Source organism: Coloeus monedula (genome assembly GCF_965178545.1).
Source record: "Coloeus monedula genome assembly, chromosome: 4".
Classification (NCBI taxonomy): Eukaryota; Metazoa; Chordata; class Aves; order Passeriformes; family Corvidae; genus Coloeus; species Coloeus monedula.
Window position 1 is genome coordinate 25999772 of NC_138784.1, and position 22819 is coordinate 26022590.

The 22819-nt window shown below is 41.8% G+C and overlaps 1 protein-coding gene across 1 annotated transcript; it reads left to right on the forward strand.

Moving 5' to 3' along the window:
• The first annotated feature begins 4848 nt into the window (after positions 1 to 4848).
• ADSL (adenylosuccinate lyase) lies at positions 4849 to 21784 on the forward strand. Its single transcript, XM_082279619.1, has 13 exons — positions 4849 to 5060; positions 9372 to 9575; positions 10687 to 10731; positions 11559 to 11638; positions 13380 to 13551; positions 13844 to 13890; positions 14271 to 14361; positions 15175 to 15244; positions 16299 to 16446; positions 18315 to 18405; positions 19251 to 19340; positions 21160 to 21336; positions 21640 to 21784. The coding sequence occupies exons 1-13, from the start codon at positions 4905 to 4907 to the stop codon at positions 21724 to 21726; spliced, it is 1458 nt and encodes a 485-aa protein (XP_082135745.1). The 5' UTR covers positions 4849 to 4904; the 3' UTR covers positions 21727 to 21784.
• Positions 21785 to 22819: the final 1035 nt, after the last annotated feature.

Genomic DNA, 22819 nt, shown 5'->3' on the forward strand with positions numbered 1-22819 from the left:
TTTTTCAACCCTTCAACTTCCAGCACACTTAACGTTGCCATTTAAATGAACAGGGTATTACACAAGAAGAAAAAAAAATAAGAGTTTTTGAAATGGTGAGATAGAAGTGTTTAAAAGGAAAAAAATCTGAAGTAATTTTTTGTTTCTTTGAAGCTGTTTGTAGCTAAACATGGGAATCTGCAGTGTCTCCTTCCATTTGTTTTTTTTTCCTAATAATTCACCTCTTCGTCCCACCCAAAACATGAGGTGTACAAGATCAAGAGCTGTTGTTGTAGCGCTTTGTAATTCCCACCCTGAAAAGAAACTCCAGTGGGATCCCTCAGCTCTATTCAGGAAGACAAAGAGAGGAGAGACTCTGCAGTTTTCTTTGCTTCGCTCTCATTCCTCTCTAATGGCCTTGAAATGTATTATTATGCAAATGTGAATTTTGATACTGAACTTAAGAAGAGGTTGTTTGTTCTTTTTCAAAAAAAAAAAAGGTCCCATATGTGGTCAGCATTGCTTCTTTATTTTGTAAGTGAATTGTAAACTATGCATTCTGCAAAGGGGGTGTAGGGGACAAAGATACTTTGCTAAACTGTTAGGAGTTTCTGTGTCCATGGCATATCCATTATAGTTTGGGGAAGTGGGGAAGTGATAACTTTGAATTAAGAAGGAACTGATAAGAACCTTTGTTTTGTCAGAAGCTGGCCAATAGATAACTGGGCAGAGATTTGAATAACTAATGTTGGCTGCAAAACAAAAATCAGCTCTCAGCCTTGCAAAGGGCTATTTTTCAGCCACACAGTGTTAAGCCAGGGCCAAAAGGATGAATGGGACACCAGGTCTATCTGGGGAGTATCTACCACCTCCTGTGCTCTGGCCCTTGTTAAGCTCAGGAAACTCACTGCCACAGGCACTGGGTTTTTTTTTTATTTATTACTTGTTTTCCATTTCAGCAGTCCTTGTGCTCTTCCAGGAGAATTGGAACGTGGCTTGGCCTTGATATCTATACTTCCTTGTCCCTAAAAATTTATTTGCTGCTGTTTCTGGCACAGTTCATCCAGTGACAGTGCAGCTGTGGGCAAGATGGTGGAGATGGTACTTCTAGTGCTGATCAAAGCCCAACTATGAGGACTGTGTTTTTTTTCAACATCAGCAGCTACCGGTGTTTTGTTGTCTGGTGTTGCCGCCAGTGACTTAACACTAATGTTGACAGTGTGTGAAATTTTAGGGAAGGTAGACTGATCTGTAGACCAGGTCCTCTCTGTTTAAAAGAAACTATCTAATTTTTCTATAAGGTGATATCGTAATGATCATTAAAAAGGACTTACTTCCCCACATCTCCAAAATGCAATCATTGTGAATTATGTGCATTCCTTGAAGCTTGCTGAGCTTCCAGGAAGAGTCTCCTCAGAAAAATGTGGATCTCACTGCTCTCTCTGTCATTATAATAGGGACCTTTTGGCTTGACTTTTTCCTTTGTCCATGGTGAACCATGGTACCTGCATTATCCTTGGCATTATCTTAGATGTAATATCATAAACTGAGAGATGATCCTGCCTGTATTCAGTGTTTTCATGCAGCAGTTTTATTTTTGTTGACATTCACAGTACTGTAATAAGTAATAGACTTGATGATCACTCTCGCATCTGTGCCTGCCTTGCAGATGTGATCTTACCAGGGTTCCACTCTGTCAGAATGCCTTTAAAAAAAAAAAAAAAAAACCAACAAAAAAAAACAGAAAGGAAAAAAAAAAGAAAAATCTGAAGCTTAAACTCATTCACAAAAATACCTCGTGGTACATTTCCCCTTCTGATGTAACTTTTTAAATCTTAGCTCTTCTTCTACACTTGATGGGCTTTTATTTCCATCTGTTATCTCCTTTGTAAAAAGATATTTGAACTAGTGGTTTTGAGCACAGGTCCGGAAGCCTGAAACTCCTGAATTTTGACATTGGCCATTACTCTTCTCTTGCCTTGGGCAAGTCATTTAACTACTTTGCCTTTGTTTTTTCACCTGTAAAGCGGGGTTGTTAATAATACTTACCTACCTCACAGGGGTTTTGTGAGGATCAACTAGTAATGTTTGTCAAGTGCTTTAAAGAAAAAAGCATGATAGAAGTATTATGAGGTTTTCACAGCAAGATCGCTAGTTCTTTTTACATTGTTGCTTGTGCGGAGGGAGATAACCCTTTTTTTTTTTTCTAATTATTGAAGCCATCAGACACTCAGATCCTAAATGATAGAACTTGATAGAGATTCAGTTACTCATACTCTTCAGTCTTTATGCCTGTTTCCTTCTTCTCTTCTTTATATAGTTATGCCAGTTGCTACAGGTCACATGTCTCCAGTACTTTTAGATAAGCTTCAGAATTGAAGTACTTTGAGCTTGCTGCTTCTTTCACGAGACCACCAAATCATAGTAAGTTTGTGTACTTCTCCCCACCATTAAATGGCGGTTTTGGTAATGTCATCTTTCAAGCAGACACATCTTTTACTGCCATCAGGAAGGGGAGGTGGTGGTGTGTAGTTCCAGAGCGGGGACTGTAAGATGAAGAACCTGGCCAGTTTATGCTGCTGCTCCAGGGATAAAGGGCAGAGTAGCTTCCTATGTCCTTCCCTGAGTTAATTTCAGTGTGTTACCAGTCACACTTCAAATGCAGTGTCTCTTCTTGTCCACAATATACAGAAGCCATCACCTGCCAATACAACGTAGGAACAGAGAGAATGATAGTAGATGCTGCTTGTGTATATGCCTTACAGCTCTCCCAGAATGTGTCTGGGAGGGTGGTGGGGGAAGAGGTCTTCAATGGGTAAATCCCACAGCTGTCAGGGAACCTCTGCTACTTTCTCCCCTCTCAATCACATGGTCGCTGTTTCTTCTTTCTTGGATGTGCGTCTCAGGGATGTGCATATGAGCCCATGCCTCTTGGAATTTGGCGTTTGAAATATCAAGAATATGGTTTCTGTACCTGAAACCTTTCTGACTGACACTCCCTGGTCCTCTCTATCCTGCATTGCTCCCTGTGGCCTTAGGAACATCTCTCCACTGTTGCCCTATGCCACCCTCTCCATCTCTGCCAGTAATCAAGGTGAAGTGTATACAGTGATTCTGCAGAGAAAGAAGCTGAAGTGATGCATGTGCGCCTGTGGGATTTACACACACGGGTATCTTGGTTTTCTGCTGCATCTGCTCTAAAGCCTGCAGAACATCTGATGCACAGTGCTTTTTCTTTCTCGTCTAGAAAGCAGAACGAACAGCAGTATAACTGATGATGGTAATTCTGTAATGTTTACTTTGAACTAAATGCTAAGTATTTTCCTCAAAGAACCAAAAAACCCCCCCACCTTCTAACAAAAGTAACCAAATGTAATCTTCCTGGGTGAGGAAGAGGAAAGGGGAGGAGGAAAAGCAGTGACAGGGGAGCGTTCTGATCTATTTTCATCTCCGTTGCTCGGCTGGAGGTGTGAAATGCTGCTTTGAGTTCCACAAACATAAGGGATTATGTTTACAAAGGTAAATGCCTTCTACCTGTTCAGGAAACTGGCTACTGGTGGGCATCAGGAGTTTGGCAAGTTTCTCTTCATTGCGAACAAGTAATGGGAGAAGGGTGTGTCTGGAAGAGGAATGGAGAAAGAGATTCATTTCATCTAGTCTTCTTGGTAAAATAATGCCACCTTCTTCTTTCCTTATGGAATGGAGGGATGAGATGGCTGAATAGAAAATCAATGATGTCCAATATGGCTGGATTAGAAAAGGCAGCTTTTCTACTTTGCACATAAATAGGTAACAGGAAGGTACAGCTAAAGTCCTCTTGCCTGAAACACTGTCCCTCAGAAGCAGACATTGTAATAATAAAAATAGTGGCTGTGTGTATATTGATGCTATTTGCAAGTTACCTGTAAGTGTTTATTTTTTTTCTTATACTTGAAATGGCTTCCTTTACTAAACTCTTACCATAGTTCTAGTTTCTCTCCTCCTTCTACAGTGTGCAGTAAAGAAAATTACAGGACAAATGGGGAGAACGTAGAGGAGATGACGCAATGTCTAGCATATCCAGGTTTCATCTTAATTTTCATCCCATATTCTCAGAAATGTTTGAACTTCCTAAGGGTTTTCCATGGACACAGAAACTCAGCACTTTAGAAGGTGCTCTTGTAAGGCTGGCTGCCCCGTTTTCCTCCTTTTCTATATTTTTATTTTACTTTTAGTATAGTGGTACTTAAGATCACTGGTTCACTTAAAAAGAAAAAAAAAAAAACAATAAAATGTTTAAACTCTACTAATGTACAAATAAGCTGAAATGTTGCATTTTATGTGTATTTTTGCCATAGCAGGTACTGTATTTCTCATGCTGGATTTAGAAAAAAAAAAAAAAAAGGAAAAAAAAGAAAAAAACAAACAAAAGGGTGATGTTTTATTGGAGTGTGACAAGTTAAGAGTAATAAGGAATTAAGTCGTCGTCATTTCATTGAAACTGAGAGATGGTGTAATACTTATATAAGTTTTCTGAAGGTTTTGTTGTTTTGTTTTTTTTTTTTTTTTTTGGCTTTTAAACAGCTTTTTTTCGTTTTTATTTTTTCTTTTTTTGAAAGATATGATTGTATTATGTGCAACTCAGTTGCTTACATTATAACTACAAACTATTTTTGGGTTCCTGGAAAAAAAAAAAAAAAAAGACTAATAAATGTGTTTGGCTGCTAAGCATTTAAAGCTCGTGTTTCCTGCACGTTTTTGTGTCCCGCGGCCGCGTCGGGGCCCCTCAGGCCGCGTTGGCCTCCGAGCGCGGGGGGGCGCCGGCCCGTCCGTGGGCTCGGGGGCGGGGCCCGCTGAGGGCGGCGGGGCGGGGCCTCTGCCCGCCCTTACCCCGCGGCGCCGCGCGCTGCCCGCCGCTGCCCTGCGCCGCTGTTGCTGCCGCTGCCATGGCGGCCCCCGGCCAGGAGGAGGACGTGATGGCGCGGTACCGCTCCCCGCTGGTGTCGCGGTACGCCAGCGCCGAGATGGCCTTCAACTTCAGCGAGAGGAAGAAGTTCGGCACCTGGCGCCGCCTCTGGCTCTACCTCGCCCAGGCTGAGAAGGTAACGGCGGGACGGGCGCTGAGGGCAGAGCGGCCCGGGGTGGGGGGAGCGTGGTGCCGGGGCGTCTTCACGTCCCGATTCCCTTAAGGGCTCTGGCAAAGGAGCGCCCGGGAACCGGCGGGAGTCGGCCGTACCTTCGCGGAGCTACCCTCGGGGAACCGACCAGAGCAACTTTCCAGGCGCTCCTTGGCGTATTCCAGGGAGGAAGGGGGCGCGGGGGATGGGGGGGTGTGCGAGTTCAGGGTTACCCAGCCCTCTGTACACAATCCTCCCCGTACCTGTCGCCCCTCAGCAAATCACTTCTTCTCGCCTCGTACCCTCCCCTTGCACTTTTGCCTGCACTATAAAATTGGTTTTGTAAAAGCTTTGCTAAGCAATCTTTGGTGAGGCTTTGCCTTTGAGCAAACATCGGTGTCCTTCTCAAGCGCTCGGCTGTTTGCTTTCCAGGAGGTGTGACGGATGAGGTGCACTGTCCCGTTCAATCCGATGGCTGTCAGTCCGAGCCAACCGGACCACCCCCTGCATCTGCAGTTGTTTTTAGATAACCCTTTTTTCCGAGATAAGTTTACTTTTGGCCAAAGTGAGCAGAAGTAGTTGTGATGTTTCTGGTAGGCAATACCACAAAAGATTGGCTATTGTGTATTATTAATTCAATTATTTGGAAGCAGCAACTGAGAGCATGTCCATTTGATTGCAAGCTGTTGTGTTAGTAGAGTATATGAAGTTAACTTTCTTAACGTGTAGTTTAAGCTAAACCTTCTGACTTGGACTGTGGTCCTAATTAGGGATACATGTACAGCCATTATTACATCCTAGTTGAGACACAGTCAGTTTTAAGATGCACTAACTTGATTCCTTGTGACTCTTACCAGGTTTTTGACAGTGAAAAAGCTGTAATGTGTTCCAAAAAAAAAAAAAAAACTCAAAAAAGTCACAAAACCGACCCACTTTCTGACAGAATGGCTTTAGCTTTCAGACTCAACAGGTGCCCGTTTACTTTGTACAGAGTCCAGTTTCTGTTTTCAAAGCCCTGGGATTGTTAGGAAGAAATCCAAGCACTAGGTCTGTCTGTTACTGTGAGTGCAAGGGCAGAGAAGCACTATGCTGGAGAATGAACAAGCAGTGCACAGTGTTACCTTGTTCCTTCTCCATGAAGGATCATGTCACTACAGCAGCTTTGTCAATAATATGCTGGACCAAATGTGATGTTTCAGAAGTGGAAGATGTACTTAACACAGCTGTGCTAAACAGGAGTCACCTTCTGAAGTACCACATGCCTGGTTTTGTCACAGTTTAGATGCTGGAGTGAGAAAGCTGCAAATCTTATCTAGCACAGGAAGTGCCAATACCATGAATGCATGCTTGAGGAGCCTTGCATGTTGGAAACATGACAGTTTAAACGTAGTCATATCAATTCCAGCAGATAATCATCACTTTTTCTTCTGTTCAAGAACAGGATACGTGAGTTGCCCAATAGGAGAAAGCAATCTGCTTGAAAGAACCAGTTTGATATTTCTAGGTTTCCACTCCCAAGCCCTGAATTCGGGGCTACCCCATCTCTTGACCCTTGCTCTGCTTCCCATTGCTGCCCCCGAGTTTTGTTCCCAGAAAGTAGAGACAGGTCTTAAAACTTCCTGTGCTCTCTTTTCATAGTGGGAAGAGGGAGACTACTATTTTTATCTGTCTTCTCATTCCAGAGCCGTTTGTAATCTAATGTCAGCTTTGGACTAAAGGAGGAAGAGTCAGCTACTTCTACCACCTGTTACCTCTGTCAGTGATCAGTTAGTTACAGATACAAGCAGTTTCTCTAGGTTCCTTATAGAAGATGCATAGTATTTCTATGAAAAAGAATACCAATTCCAATACCAGGTAATAAATGAACTATGGCAATTTACTGCAGCACATATCCTCACTTCCAGGATATTCATATGTTGCTTCTTCAGTCATTCTTACTGAAGATACATAGTGTATCTTTTCAGATACATTAAAAACCAAACAGTAACAGATGAACTGTGGCCAATGGCAATACTTACTTTTGTCTTCTGATAAATCAGATCTAGGAAGATCTAATCATAGGTTTTCTGAAAGTTGCAGAGAGTAGTAATAGAGAAGACATGCAACTTAGTGGTAAAATTTTAGGTAAAGTACAGGGCCAGGCTGATGGCTTCAATATTCACTCTACTTAATAGGTGAAATTTTCAAGTGGTCCACTTGGAATATGTGAGATAAGAATGGAAGAATTATTTCAGTAGAAGCTGAATTTGGCAGAGTCTATAGTGTTTTGGTCCTTTCAGCAGGCAATAGCAGGAGTTTCAAAGAGCAGGCTTAGCAAAGTGTGCGATTAGTAAGAAAAGCATATTTTTTCCCAACTGACAGTATTTAAAGTTTGGGTTAAGAGCTGAATTTGTACCCATCCCAAAACTCTAGTTTAATTTTTTTGCATAAATTCCTTTGTATTATGATTCTTCTGTTAACACTTTTTATCTTGAATTCTTGACTTAATTGTATTTGAAAGTTAAGTACAAATTTCCTGGAGCTCTTCCTTCTCGTAGAAGTAGCTTTGACATCCTGCAGCATCAAACTGACTTTTGCACATGTGAAATAGAAATGTTTTCTCTCTTCCTGTAGTAACCCTCCATCTATTTTTTCTGTCCAATTCAATTTTCAATATTTTTCTGTTCTTTATATGATGAGCAACCCAATGTTCTCATTCTGTGTGCAGGAGCTGTGCCATGTCATCCGCCTGCTCTGCCCCATCCTTTAGGAACAGTGATGAACAGCCGTAGCTGTTAGAGTGGCACATCAAAATATTGGGACAGTCTCGAGGGAATGACACCCTAAAAGCACAGTCCAGAGAGCTCATCACTGACCTATGGTGCTTTGGGAAAACCTTGTGTTCTCCTTCGTGTAGTTTTCCTACTTGGTTTTCTTAGGTACATGGGTTTGAAGGACGTTCGATTGCTTGCTTTCTGAGGTACTGCCAATGTCAGCAAAAGCTCATAGGGAAGAGGCCTCACACATTTGTGGACAGATGAAAACATCGTTTGTCTTGGCACTACCCTACCTTGCATGTGTTCTGCGTCAAGTCATCCCTTTTTGGGGGGTTATTTCCTTGCTGTCTATATGACTCTGTACTGTGGTCAGCTTTTCCCAAAGGATCACAGATGTCTGAGCAAGGCATGAGATTTTAATCTTGGCACAAGAGTGTATTCCCTGCTGAGCTGTCTGTGCTTTTAGGCGGTTACAGTCTGTATCAGTGCACCTCAAAGGCAGCAGTCTGGGGCCCGGTGCTTTTCCTCATTTAGCTGGACACTCACAGTCATGTATATGCTTGGAACAGAATAAATTTGGGTACTAATTATCTGACGAGGATCTTGACACATCTGCTTCACCTGCTGTCTTCTTCAGTTCCAGGTTCCATGTCTGCAAAACATTTTTTCAATCAGTTTGATTCTGAACAGAACCAGTTTTTGAAATACTTTGAATCCTGGAAACCTCCTGGTTGGTGATTTCTCATTACTGATGCACAGGACAATACAGTTTTAATTTGGAAAAGGCAGTAATGCCAAGTTCATTGTGAGACTTCTAATTTCTCAGCATCAGGAAAAGACCTATTTCTCAGTTAGTTTGTGCAAGAATTACACCGGTGTATAATCTTGTGGTTGGATATCTTTGTTTTTAAGTCAGCTTGCTGAAAAGCTCTAGCAATTAGTCTCAAACATGAACTAGGAGCATTCATCTCCTTCTTCCAGATCAAGTAATTGATTTCGCAAGGTTTCATATTCAGTCAGAGATGAGGTACTTCAGGACTTTTGAAAAGGTACAAATATATAAAACATATATACCTTTCCATGTGTTCTAAACATATACCTTTCCATGTGTTCCAAGCCCCCTGTTTACAGTTGTGTAGGTCTAGTTGTGGTCCAGATTGTTTCTCCTGACACAAGCTATTTAGTCACATGGTAGCTGGATCTTTCTTTACCCAAAAGGTAAACTTCATTAAAAGAAGTTTAAACTATACTATTTTTATATCACTTTTCCCCATGTGTTTTAATTTTTGTAGTTTTCACAGGAATGTTACATGATTGAGGAAAGTATGAAGCCCAAGAGGAACATCTAAGAATGAACACTGTCCTATCTTATTGGAAAAGGCTGGAGAGCCCTAGAATGAAAGCATTTGCTGTTACAGCTCAATTATACCAAATTGTCACGCTTCTGGGAGATGTCATACAGGAGTAAACTATTTAAACAGCTTCTGTCTCAGTTTGTTGGTAAAGAGAAAAAGCAATAGAAGTTCTTTTCCCCTTGCAGTCACTTGGGCTTCCTATCACAGATGAGCAGATACGGGAGATGGAAGCAAATCTGGACAACATTGACTTCAAGATGGCAGCAGAGGAAGAGAAGAAGCTGCGTCACGATGTGATGGCCCACGTGCACACCTTTGCCCACTGCTGTCCGAAAGCTGCAGCCATCATTCACCTTGGAGCAACTTCCTGCTATGTAGGGGATAACACGGTAATATAATATTTCCAGTTTCCTGCCTACAGAGCTGGGCAAAACAAAGCTACAGTTGTTTATTTTAGAGCTCTTTATAAACTTTTCTTTATAAAATATTAAATGGATTTTTCAGACATTATTGTTAATTTTACTGTTGAAGTTAATTCAGTTCCCTAACCTGGCTACCCCAGGAAGGCAAGCTCCACTTGCCTTCTTTCTTCTGATGTGATGCAAGATGTATCTGGAAACTGTTCCCTCACCTCTGCTCGCGTGTTAAATACTCAAGGAGATAAGAGGGGAGTTGTAAGCACACGAAGAAGCATGTGAACTGTGTGATTTATCAGTTACAACACTGGGACAAGAGGTCACTGACTTACAAAACAAGGTCCATGAGCTTTCAATTTGTTCTTGGAACCCCTGCGTAATTCAGGGGAAAACAAAGAGAATGGATCAGTGTTAAGTGAAAAAGGAAGTACTACCGTTCTATAAAAGTGTAAAATATTTGTGAAAAACCTCATCTAAAACAGAGTGCAAACGGAAGCCTCATTTCTCAGTATATGTTGCTGTTCCACTGTTGAAGCCATTGCAACTTCACAGCTGCTTTTGTCTCATGAGAAGCTGCTGTGTGATTATTTTTTCTCTACTTCTTTGCAAACCTGTTTAGCTTTTGGGTAATATCACCTTCCTTGTGACACTTGTGCCCAGCTGTACCTTAGTCACAAAACAAGGAGTAAAGATGACTGGTGCCTCATCAGTCCACTTACCCTCCTGCTGTCTTTAGCCTACAATGCCTGTGTTTTCCACTGGGGACGGTATGATTTAGTCTGTCATTCCATGGGCAGTCCCAAGAACCTCAAAATAATCATTCATAGGCACTTGGTGGAAAAAGGCCTTCCACCACTCATTATGACTTTCCATGGACAGTATAAAAGGAGCAATGGTGGATCCAGCATTTTTGTCATAAGCAAGTTCAGTGCAAGTTCTATTACAAGAAGGAGAGTAAAGCTTTAAGAAAGTTTTAAGAGGAGACTTTTGGGTCTACGAAGCAAGATCTGGGTCCTCTCTGAGAGAAACTGTTACATCTGGTCCTTTAGACATGGCCCAAAGTTCCTTTCTTTGCTTCTTTCAGGATCTGATTGTCCTCCGTGATGGGTTTAACCTGCTGCTACCCAAGGTGAGAAGGCGGTTCTGCAGTGTCTCAGAACTGGGGAGCACTCATGTCCTGTGCATAGCCTGTGTTTAACTTGGATTTTCCTAAACCTTTGTGGGAAGCTAGGAGTTGTTGTCTGTCTGGGTTGTTCTCAGAAAAGTGAACAGTTCCCTTCCTTTCCTTTCTCAAGTCTTTCCCCAGAGCTTTTTTGCTCACAGTGGGAATTACAAGCCTCTCCTTGTTTATCTGTGCCACAGGTACTAGTTTCAGAAAGCAACTGTATTGCTTTCAGGATTATCTTAGTCTTAGCTGTATTCCTAGGAGTGTGTCAGCATTCAAGAAACTATATAATAAAATTTTGTGAGGTCAAATATGGCAGGAGTGTAGTGCAGTGGTGTCTATCTGACATGAATGAGTTGGCATCCAATTTGCCCTGGACTGTATGTGTGTCGATTATACCCAAACCAACTTTATTTCTGACCAATTCCAGGAGTAAAGAAAATACCCAAGGATGAACTAACTGCAGGATTTAGGTTGGGCATGAAGATTAGACTAGTTTGAGCTCAAGTCCAATGACTTGTGTTAGCTCTTGCTTGAGTTTCGTAGCAAGCAGAAATTGTATGTATGCCCTGAAGAACTGAAACACACCATATTCTACATTCTACATCAGTTGGAGAGGGCTGCACTGTTGCCCCTCAAAGTCCCTCCCTGCACAACTGTCCCTCCCTGCACAGTTGTTTCCCTCCCCTTTTTTCATAATGTTGTGCTTAAGCATGCTAACTTCTGCTGTGTTGTTTGGGGTTTTTTTCTGTCTCATTCCACCTCTTTTCTATCCTTCCTGCTTCCACCAGCTTGCAAGGGTGATCAGCCGGCTGGCCGACTTTGCTGAGAAGTATGCTGACATGCCTGCTTTGGGCTTCACTCACTACCAGTAAGTAACCATCAGTCTGCTTTCTTTTTGTTCTCTGTGCTTTGATTAAATTGACCTGCTACTGCTCTTTTGTCATCCTTTTTCCCATCTCTGACCAGTGGCAGTTGGTGGTTCAGAAAAGGCATATGTGCCTGAATCCAGGCTTGTCTCAGGAAATTGGACTGCTGCTTTGACTTGCTGTCAGCAGTTGCTTCAACACAGCTTTGTAAAGGATGACTTTCAGGCAAACACAGATGTGCATATTCTGGGCTGTTTCGAGAAACTGTAACAGGGGATTGCACTAAGCCTGTCTTCCAGTCACATTTTCTTTGTTTTTCTCTAAGTTATTTTCTGCTGCAGCCTAGAAAGTTTTGCTAATGGCTACTTGTTACTACAGATACTGAGTCAGAGGACAATGAGATCTGGGTGGTTCTGTTCTTGGGGTAGTTTAATCTCCTGCTTCATGAAGACTGTTTTCAGAAGCATTAAACTACACCATGAGGTAAGCCTGGATCTTCTACCCCAGTGATACAGGAACAGCAGAGGCAGGGAAATTACGCACAGGTCGTGTCAGGCTCTGTGTCTGGCACATTTCTCCCAAAGGAGAGTGAAAGGTCAGGTCTCTGATTAATTGTCTTGCTGTACATGCAGTGTCAGTTCCATCAGCTCTAGTCCTAGGGCCCTCTTCTTCTACAGCTTTTTGGAGGAGTATCTGTGTTGGTTTTATTTTGGCTTTTGGAAAGAGGACAGAGGAGTATTCAAGAAGTGTATACAAGGTGAAATCATAATTGATGCCTCAGCCTTTTCTGTGTCGTTTGTTAGCAGAGCCTTCGCTCTATTTACAATTAGGTCCATGTTTTCCCTAGCCTTCGTTTTTCCTGCTTCTGTACTTACAGAGGCCTGTATTGTTGCCTTTCACATCCCACACTAAATTAATCCAGGTGGGTTTTGGCTTTCCTTGCCCCATCCCTGCAGTGTGGAATAGTGTCTTTGTATTCCTCCTGGATCGCCTGTCCCTGCTTCCAGATCTTACAAGCTTCCTTTTTATGTCTGAACTTAGTCAGGAGCACCTTTTCCATGTGTGTATGTTTTTTTGAAGTAGTATAGAGGTTTTCTTTGGAGTTTGTGGATAATTTGAAATATTTCTATTTCTGGGTTCTGCGTAACACCCCTGTTTTTGCCTCAAAGCATTTTCAGGTGGACTGAAGTGTAGCTGAAGCTTGCAGTTACTTATTCCAAGGTAGAGGTCTTACAAGAAGTGTTGGCTGACAGCACTGTTGAAGTGTGTTTGCCCAGAGGCTGAGGAACACATTTTTATAAATAAGAAGGAATGGTTCCTGAGAGGAATCATTTAAAATCACAAAGTGAATGCAGATGTTTCTGTGCTGAGAAGTTCACACCAGTGCTGTAAGTCAGCCAGGGTGCCCCCTGTGCCTTAGGTGAGCAGAATTGGGGTGGGGGACTGATGCGCCCCTAGTCTGTCCCAGCCCCTGTGGGCCGGCAGGGGGCGCCCGCCTGGCACATGGACACGAAATTGCTGTTTCCTGGTAATTCCATCTAATTCCTGAAAGGAATGATTGCATCTTCAGTACCATTTACTGCTGACACTGGTCCATCTTTCTGCCTAAGACAAAACCTGTTAATTTCTGCTCAAATGAGTCGAGATGAATCTGTAGGGAGGTCCTAATGGCAGACTCAGCAGTGAAGTGTGATGCTTGTGCAAATCCTCAATGAGTCATGTTGTTTTCTTGATTGTTTTCAGACCTGCCCAGCTCACCACTGTGGGAAAACGCTGCTGCTTGTGGATTCAGGACTTGTGCATGGACCTGCAGAGCCTGGAGCGGGCTCGGGATGACCTGCGCTTCCGGGGTGTGAAAGGCACCACGGGCACTCAAGCCAGCTTCTTGCAGCTCTTTGAGGGAGACCATAGTAAAGTACGTCAGACAGCCCAGGGTGCAGACTTAGTCTTAGCTATTTTCTGTTCTGGAATGCTGTTCTCTTTGAGGGAACATTGAGATTCTGGCATTAAATTTACAAGGGCACCGTGATCCTTCTGGGGCTCACTGACAAGGCTCTGTGTGAAAGTGAGCAGCATTTGGGAAGGGATGTTTCACAGAAAGTAAAAGATTTTTTGACAGTAAACTGAGAAAAGCAAAGGATCATTTTTGCTCTTGCTGACCTTACCTGAGTTGTATTTTGAACTCTTATTTTTCACTTCATCCCAAGGTTGAAGAACTGGACAGATTAGTGACTGCAAAGGCAGGATTTAAGCGGTATGTAACAAGCATTCTTAGCAGTGTGTGACTCCTGCTGGTGGTGTTGGCCCAGATTCCCCTGGTTGCCAAACCAACATCTGTGCTGCTGTTCACTTATTCCCCCTTGCTATCTTCCATTCTCAGTTGCATTTTCCCACATGAAGCTTCACCTCCTAAATAGGCCACTTCTACTTGTCTCCCTGTCAAAGCACAGCTGTCCTCTGTTTACCTCTCTCCCATCTCATGCTGCCCTAAGAAATTGACAGCCTGAATCCAAAGTCGTTTTCATCAGGGCAGAATGACAGCCCTCCACTTCAAGAGCCATGTCATTCCTTGCTCAAAGTCTTGCAGTATTGTTGTGTCTGGCTGGAACACTCAACTTGTGTGCTTGTTTCTAGGGCTTACATGGTCACAGGGCAGACTTACAGTCGCAAGGTGGACATTGGAGTCCTGGCTGTGCTGGCCAGTCTGGGGGCTTCTATACACAAGGTGAGCACCCTACCTGCATACATTGAAAAGAGGGAGAAAGATTTCAGATCTTGAAGGAGCATGCTCGTGGTGCAGAATGCTCTTCTCAAGAAATACTGGTGTTCCTTGTTCAGTTGTCTTCTTTGTGATCGTGTAAATTCACCGCTGGGTACACACCTGGTACTCAAATCTCAAAGATCTTAAGACCAGTGACAAATAAAGCAAGTTAACTGAGCAGATTCCAAGATGGGTTAACAACTCCCACACCAGATATTAGTCTAATCTATGCTAAATTGATCCCATTAGAGTAAATGTCTTCCCTAGTGGTGTGTGAGTTTTTAAATTTCACCATTTGGTCCTAGTTAATTGCCTTTCTGATAATGGTATTATCCTCTCTGTCCTTGTGGATTCTTTTCATTGATTTATTTCTGTTCCCTCTCTCTTCCTCCTCCTGGGCTGAAGTAATCTGTGGTATTTTCTTCTGGTTTGGTTTTTTCTCAGTTCAGTGAGCACACATTATATGTGTTTGCAAATCACCGAGTAATTTTGTTATGCATTTTCAGTGTTCTCTTCTGATCTGTCTTCCATTCCCTGCAAACATTTGCCCTTGTTGGAGTCCTGTTCTCATCTAATGCTGTTTTCTTTGTTTTCTTGACAAACATTTTTAGGCCAGGAAGTATGATTGCAGTGTCAATTTTTTTGTCAAATTTTTCGCTGCCCCCAGTGTACTTCTTGCACATAGATGCAAAGATTCTCCAAGAGCACTAAGAGTACGATATATTGGTGTGTGTCAGTTTGGTTCTGTTTTGTTAATTTCTTATACTTTCTTTCTAGATTTGCACTGACATTCGTCTTTTGGCCAACCTGAAGGAGATAGAGGAGCCTTTTGAGAAAGACCAGATTGGTAAGGGATGAGAGAGATTTCCTGGACTGGTGTATATGTCTTTTCATTTATGTGGTGTGGCCTTTGAAACAAACTTAGAAATGTCACTGACAGAAGATGCTTTAAATCAACTGGAGTTGACATTGTTAGTATTTTGGGTCCTTTTAAAGCAAAAAGAAAGGGGGGCAGAAGAAAAGGAAAAAGAAGAAAACACCTTACCTAAAGGTTTCTGGATTTTAAGTAATTAAAATCAGAGTTGTATTTGTGCACTTTCCGTGTTTGGGGGGAGAGAAGAAGTACCCATGTATCTCCCATTGCCTAGAGAGGAAGACTTGGGTCTGAGGAGTGCTTAACATTTTCCAGTCCTCATGAAGCTGACTGGAAAGGAGGTTTTCAGCTCAACTCAGCATTTTTATCTTTATAAGCAGACAAATTAGGAACAATGGAGCTAGGGTGGACCCTTTCACCCTTGCCAGAAGAATACCGATGATGTGATTCTGACATTGCTAGAGAGGGGAAAGGAAATGTAGTGTTTTGGCTCTTGGCTGAAAGTTCAGATCCCCTAAATAGTTGTATAAAATTGAATCAGCAAATTAAGCCTTAGTCCTGTCTAGTACTTGTACCATTCTACATTCTGTGGATGATTTTAATATCCATTCACTAAAGCAACAGGCAGCAGTCTAACTATCTGACTTTGAAGGACAGCGTTATTGAACAGATGGAGGCTCAAACACTGCTAAGATTACCATGGGTAGCCTTAGAGAGATGGTGCTAAATACTACATTAAAAAGTAAGACTATTTGTCCTTTTTATGTGGTAGTACTTCCATTTTGCAGAATTGCAAAAATGTCTTCTCTTTCTGTGCCCACATTTCGATGTTTCTGGTCTGAAGGGGAAAGTGGTAGTGTCATTTTCGTTATTACATATTGCCCTTAGAAAATTGTTGTGTTTTGAAGCTTTAGTCAAAACTATGATTCCTGACACATTTTTCTTTCCTGGGGGAGGACCTTCATCTCTTCTTGCCGAATGCACTCCTGCTGTTGCCCTGTTTGCATCCCTTTTCCTCCTTTGACAGGTTCGAGTGCTATGCCGTACAAGAGGAACCCAATGCGTTCAGAGCGCTGCTGCAGCCTCGCTCGGCACCTGATGACGCTGGTGATGGATCCCCTCCAAACAGCCGCCGTGCAGTGGTTTGAGCGAACACTGGATGACAGTGCCAACAGGTCTGTTCAGATTGTGCAGTGCAGCAATTGCAGATGGCCCTGTGCAGAAAGGTCCTGTGCTCTCTTTAGCAAATACTGCCTTTAAACTAAACCCACAAGATACCACCTTGACAAAAAGCGGTCTCAGTAGAACCTAGAGACTACAAACTGGTTTCCTCTGTAACAAGAGATAAAAACCTTTAAGTTTTTTTTTAATGTCAAGATCTTCTGCTAAGTAAACCAGCAGTGAAAGGGAGGGATACAGAAGCCAGGGTAATAAATTGCTTTCACAGTCTTCCTGTTTCAACAGCATAGTATTACAGTACTCATATGTCTCAAATTTTCCTCCTTGTTTTGAATGTGGTTTTTTGACCCTGCTTTTTTTGGCCTCTTAAAGAATAGTTCAATACCTTAACCCTCCAAATAATCTAAACAAACATATCTTAATTTTGAAAAATGTTGTTCTTTACAATAAGTAGTTCAGATCCTAGAGAAAGAGCATAATTACTCTACTTTTTAAAAAAATGTTTCATTAAAATCTGCGCAGGTCTTTAGGATATTGCTCAGCAAATTTTACTTTGTTTTATGATTCCTCATTACAATTATTTTGAGCTGAGCAGAAGTTATCTACAATTATTATCAAGTAAATTACAGCAATTAAATTTAATGCTTCCATCTTTTATTTAATACTAAACCTGCATAAAGCTCGTACCTGCCCTTGAAACATTTTAGCTTCAAAGTCATATTCTGTTGCAGAATTTGATCTCTTAGAATCTTAGAAATCGCTATAATTCCAAGGTATGGCACCTGTGAAACAATGAACAGCAGCAGTTTTGGCTGTAGATTAGCATTCAGATTGCTGATGAGAATGTTATTTTTAAAATGTCTCCACAAATGTAATACCTGCATAAAATTTCATTTAAAAAAAGAAGATTTTTCCCAAAGGGACTTTACTCCACAGCTCCTAGTCTCTTTGAAAAAAGAGTTGCATAGGCAGCAGAAAACAATGTAAATTTAAGAAATTGCATACTGGTTGATATGGTGTGTTTATTTCCCAGTAGCTACCACGTGTTGAGAGATGTACTGGAATGTTTTTAAAAATTTCTTTTCATCTCATCTAATAGAAAGACTCATTTGTCCACTTCATTAACAAATTGTAAAAATCTGTGCCCTGGATTTTTCTTGTTAAAGCTATAGTGTTTTGGAAGGAGAACAAGCCAGAGAAAGTTCAATCAATCTACAGTCCAGAAAAGCTGTTTTAAGACACTGTGATAGAATTGGAGGGCCTAGATGTGGCACAAGGTTCGAGAACTAGAACGTTTTGTAAGACCACAGTTTAGAATGGGCCAGGCCCTGCTGTCACAGATGGATGATGCTGTGTTTGCTGCACTGTGATGCAGAGCATTTTGCCTGATACAGCTCAGTCTCCACTACTCCTCTTGCTTCCTCCTCTACTTTTTGTCAGGAGCTACCTTTGTGGCTGGTTGTGACTGTGAGCTGGTTTCTTGGAGGAAGCCCTCACCAAATGCATGGATCCCTTTGGAAGTTCCCCACTGAGCACAGCATGAGCATGCAGCATGTCTTACTCCTGCAGGGTAGGATCAGTAGTAGACAGTTCAACACAGAACACACAAGGGAAGATACTCTAGATTGCTACTTTGTTTCCCATCTGTGTAATCATGGAATTACCTTGGAGCTTTCTGTGTGTGCTTTCACCCTTTTCTCTCTCCCTCTGTACTAACCAAAAAGAAAAAAAAAAAGAGAACAGTTCCAGTGTTAGGCCACAGTAAGGCTATTTACAGCATTATTTACAGAACCTGAAGGATCTGAGGTGGACTGGAACATGGCCTTTGTTGCTGACCAGGGCTCTGGGTATGTGTGTTTCGTAGGCGTGTGTGTCTGGCTGAGGCTTTCCTCACAGCTGACATCATTCTGAGTACGCTGCAGAATGTCTCCGAGGGACTCGTGGTGTATCCAAAGGTAAAGCAGGAGATAATGGACTTCCTTGGTAATGCTACACCTATGCCAAAGTGTACAAAAATGCTCCCACTCCAAGGATTACATTTTTATCTGTTAGTTCAAATGGTTTCTGGATTTTACTCTGTTCTTGCCATATTCTCATGTTGTAGGACATACATGAAAGGTCTCTTGTGAGGTCAATAAAAGAGTAAATACAAAACTTCTCACAAAGGATATTTTTCTCTGAATTACAGAATGGATCTGTATAACTTAGCAGCAAAATATACTGTCTAGACAGATCTCGTCCAGTCCTGTAACTTACTACATCTTTTCCAAAGTAATGTCTCTTACAAGATATGGCTTCTAAGTATTATCAACTTCAATATCTGGATTTCCAGAGCTAAGTTCAAAACAAGAATTTGTCTTTCAATCATGGGGACAAACTTTTTACCAGGGCCTGTTATATAGGACAAGGAGTAACAGTTTTACACTGACAGAGGGACAATTTAGATGATATAGGAAAGAATTTTTATTACAAAGAGGGTGATGAAACACTAGAAAAGGTTGCCCAGAGAGGTAGTGGATGCCCCATCCCTGGAAACATTCACAGTCAGGTTGGACAGGGCTCTGAGCAACCTAATCCAGTTGAAGATGTCCCTGCTCATTGCAGGGGGGTTGGACTAGGTGGCCTTTAAAGATGCCTTCCAACTCCTACTTTTCTGTGATTCTGTGACCATTGTCCAGTCCTAGAGATTCAAGGGGACAGGAAAAAAAAACCTCACTGCGAAGTTTTTGGTTGTCTATAGGCTTTCTATAATGCTGTTTCTTTTTTCCTGGTTTGTTTTTTTTTTTTGTGTGTGTTTAAGGTGATTGAGAGAAGGATCCGGCAGGAGTTGCCATTCATGGCCACAGAGAATATAATCATGGCAATGGTGAAGGCTGGGGGCAATCGTCAGGTACAAATGAAGTGTTCACGGCCTGGTGTTTGTCTCCTGAGAAACAAATGTATCATCTGGGCTCTTGTCCTATCTCACCTTTCTCTGCTCTTCACCTGCTCCCATGGAGTTATTATAATTACACTGCTGCTGCAAAGCCAGGGTCTGTTCTCTGAGGGGAGAGCACTTGTGGAAATCCCTATTTTCTGTTAGGAACACTGTGTGTTTGAGCTGATCTAGCTGGCTGTGCTGGAGAAGAGGGAGACCTATTTTTATAGCTGATACTAGTAGGCGTTTTCCTTTTTTAAGTGTTTGAAGGAACTTGGAACATAGGCCAAGCTTCTTTAAATGGAACATGTTGGCAGTTGGCTACCTTATAAATTAGAAGAGGATGAATCAGTGCTGTTAACAAAAAAGCAAGTAAGACCATCTGAACCACTCATTCATGTGTCATTCTTCCCTAACTCAGTATAGTGTATTAACCACTTTGTTTATAGTCCTTCATTCGGCTTCCTGTGTTCAAGCAAACTGTAATTAAATATTTTCCTTAGTAAGTAAAGCCAGACACAATTAGATTATATTTCCTTATCATTTAATTTCACAATTCAGGTCAAAATTGATAATTAAATTTCCATCGTAATAAAACACCTTATTTTCACTTACCTTTTAGATAGTAATTTTTCCTTCTATGATTATTCCACATCAAGGACAGAAGTTAAAACTTGCAAGAATAATGAAAGGGTTTGATAGAAGCTTTGAGCAGAATAGTTGTAGTTTTCTGAAACACTTGTGGCAAGTCAGCCACTATATTAGTCACTATATTTTTCCCTTTTTTCCTTTCCCCTGTGTCTCTGATGTCAGTGGGTCAGTGCGTAAGCTTCCTGACTAAACACATTAAGGGTCACATCATGTGAATCACATTGTGTGATTCATTTGTGTCTCTTGTTGACCTGCCTTCTTTCTGGTGCTGTTTAATTACACACCTATAGGGCTTAGTACATTTGTAGAAGGTGTTCATGTTCACATTCGTATGTTGTTTTCCTGTGCTAGGAACTTTGGAACAGCATATTTTCTAGACTTTCCCACCTCATAGCACAGAAACTCACTTCCCCACTATTAAACAGCTCCCTCTCCTAAACATCCAGAAGATAGATCTGTTCACCTGAGGCAGGTCAGTGCTGAAGCCAAATGATATGTGGATGGAGGAAACAGGATCATTTTTGTCCTAATTGTAGATCAATGATAATACATTTAAGGAGAAGCTTCTTGCATAGCTGTAAATGCAACCACATGGCTGTATTTTAGGACTGCATGGCAATATCTGATTTTGCAGGTGGTACCTGACTCAGTTGGGTTCCCTTGTTGTTACCAACTGATTGCAAAGGAAGGGGTTTTTTTCCTCTGTATGTCCTTACGTAAGCCATAGTTTGCAAAGTCTCACTGCTTGTTAAGTTGGACAGATTCTTTTCTTTTCCCTTTTCCAAATCTGTAGAGGTTTTACATGGTTTACAGTTGAAAAAAAAACCCTATAGTGACTCAGAGTATTTGGGAAATTTGAAGTATAAATGATTCCAGTGTCATTAGTTTATGTTATAGTTCAACAGGGAGTGTATGTGACATTCAGACTGTTTCAGCCTCAAAGGACAGATTTGAAAGCATGAAGAAAATCTTGTTTTAATGTAGTGGCATGTGAGACTGCAGTCCCAAATGTGTCTTCTTTTTGCACTGTGCAGGGCAATACACTTCAATATTTTTCCTCCCGCACAAGTTGGCGAGATGACCATGTGCTGTCAGTAGCAATGGAACTACTTTTCCCATCTTCTTCCCCCTATACCTACAGGACTGCCACGAGAAGATTCGTGTTCTCTCTCAGCAAGCAGCAGCTGTTGTGAAACAGGAAGGGGGTGATAATGACTTCATTGCCCGTGTCCGTGCTGATCCTTACTTCAGCCCTATCCATAAACAACTTGAAAGCCTGTTGGATCCCTCCTCATTCACTGGACGTGCTCCTCAACAGGTAAAGTAGTGGGAAGAGGCTATGGGTTGTAATGCAATGTGTAGTTAATTCCTGCATCCTTTTTGTATGCTACAGAGTGTACATATTAGATAACTCTGGCCATACTCCTAAGGAAGACACATTTCTCTCTTTTGATTTCCTTGGTTTTCTTGTCTTTCTTCCCTGTGGCTTCACACCTTTTGACCCTGGACATACCACTGTTGAGTGTCTTTGTGAAAGAGAGACCGCAATGAAACAAGCAGTTCTAAGTGGGGAGGAAGAGGCAAGCCCTTTTCCTAATTTTATTTTTCTCATCTTGAACAGGTGGCAAAGTTCTTGAAGGAGGAGGTTCGACCTGCGCTGATTCCATACCAAAGCCAGATGGGTGGGAAAATTGAACTGGCACTTTAGTTATTGTCTGCAAATGTGTGTGGGTACAGGAAGATAATAAAAGCCTTATTGACCAGGTCTATTTACTGTGTCATGTTATTTTGGTTCTCTACAGTACATTTAACCCCCAGAGCTTACAGCTGCCTCGATTCCAGATGGGCTTTTCGTTCTTTGTCTGCTGTTTGGTCAAGCCTCTGTCTATAGTGTGCTGAGTTACTGAGAAACACCCAATTGTGACAAGGTAACTTTATCACAGCACCCTTCATTGGCACCTTACAGATCACTGTCAGCTCTTAAAGAGCAATGCCAGGTGCTGCCTGACATTTGTGTAGGACTGACTTGTTGAAGAGCAGAGGTAAGGGGAGCTGAGTCCACTCCCATTTTCATCTTTCTTCCCATGCCCTGAAACTTTCTCCATACGTGTCTCAAAAGTTGATAAAAGTTTGTCCTGGCTTTCAGAGTACTGTGACTTGGGGAGCAAATAGGCCAAAATATTAAAAATAATGAGAGAGAAGCCATAGAACTTCTTGGCTCATCAAACAGGTGCTCCTTCAGTGCTGCTTTCATAGTTTAATACTATAGCTGTGGCTCTGTAGCTTCTGAAAATCGCATTTACAGGTGTGGGTAAGAAACAGGTGTTTTGACTGTGATTGTGGTCCTTGGCTGTAGGTGCTTGATACTGAGTGGCAGGTGGACTCTGGCATGTGAAAGTTGTTCTCTACTACAAGTTTTGTCTGATAAGGAAAGAAAAAAGATAACGAAAATTCATTGAATGCCAGAGAAATTCAAGAGCTTTGGGTTTATTTCTGACATTAATGATCTGTTTTGTAATGTCTGTGCTTTACTGGACATTCAGTACTGGATCAAACTCTTCTCCCTTTGACTTAAACTGGAATAATTCCTTTACCTCTTCTTCCAGTGTTACTACATCACAGAGCATTTCCTCTGCATCAGTGCAATAAAAAAAGCTCCCTCTTGCCTCTGTTATTTATTCAGACTCTCAGAGATGACACGATAAGGATTACTTGATTTTTGAAGTGTGGTTGCTGAAGAGAATTAAGCAAAGCAGAAGCTACCTGCTGTCCTTCAGGCCATCCTTGTTGAAAGAGGATTT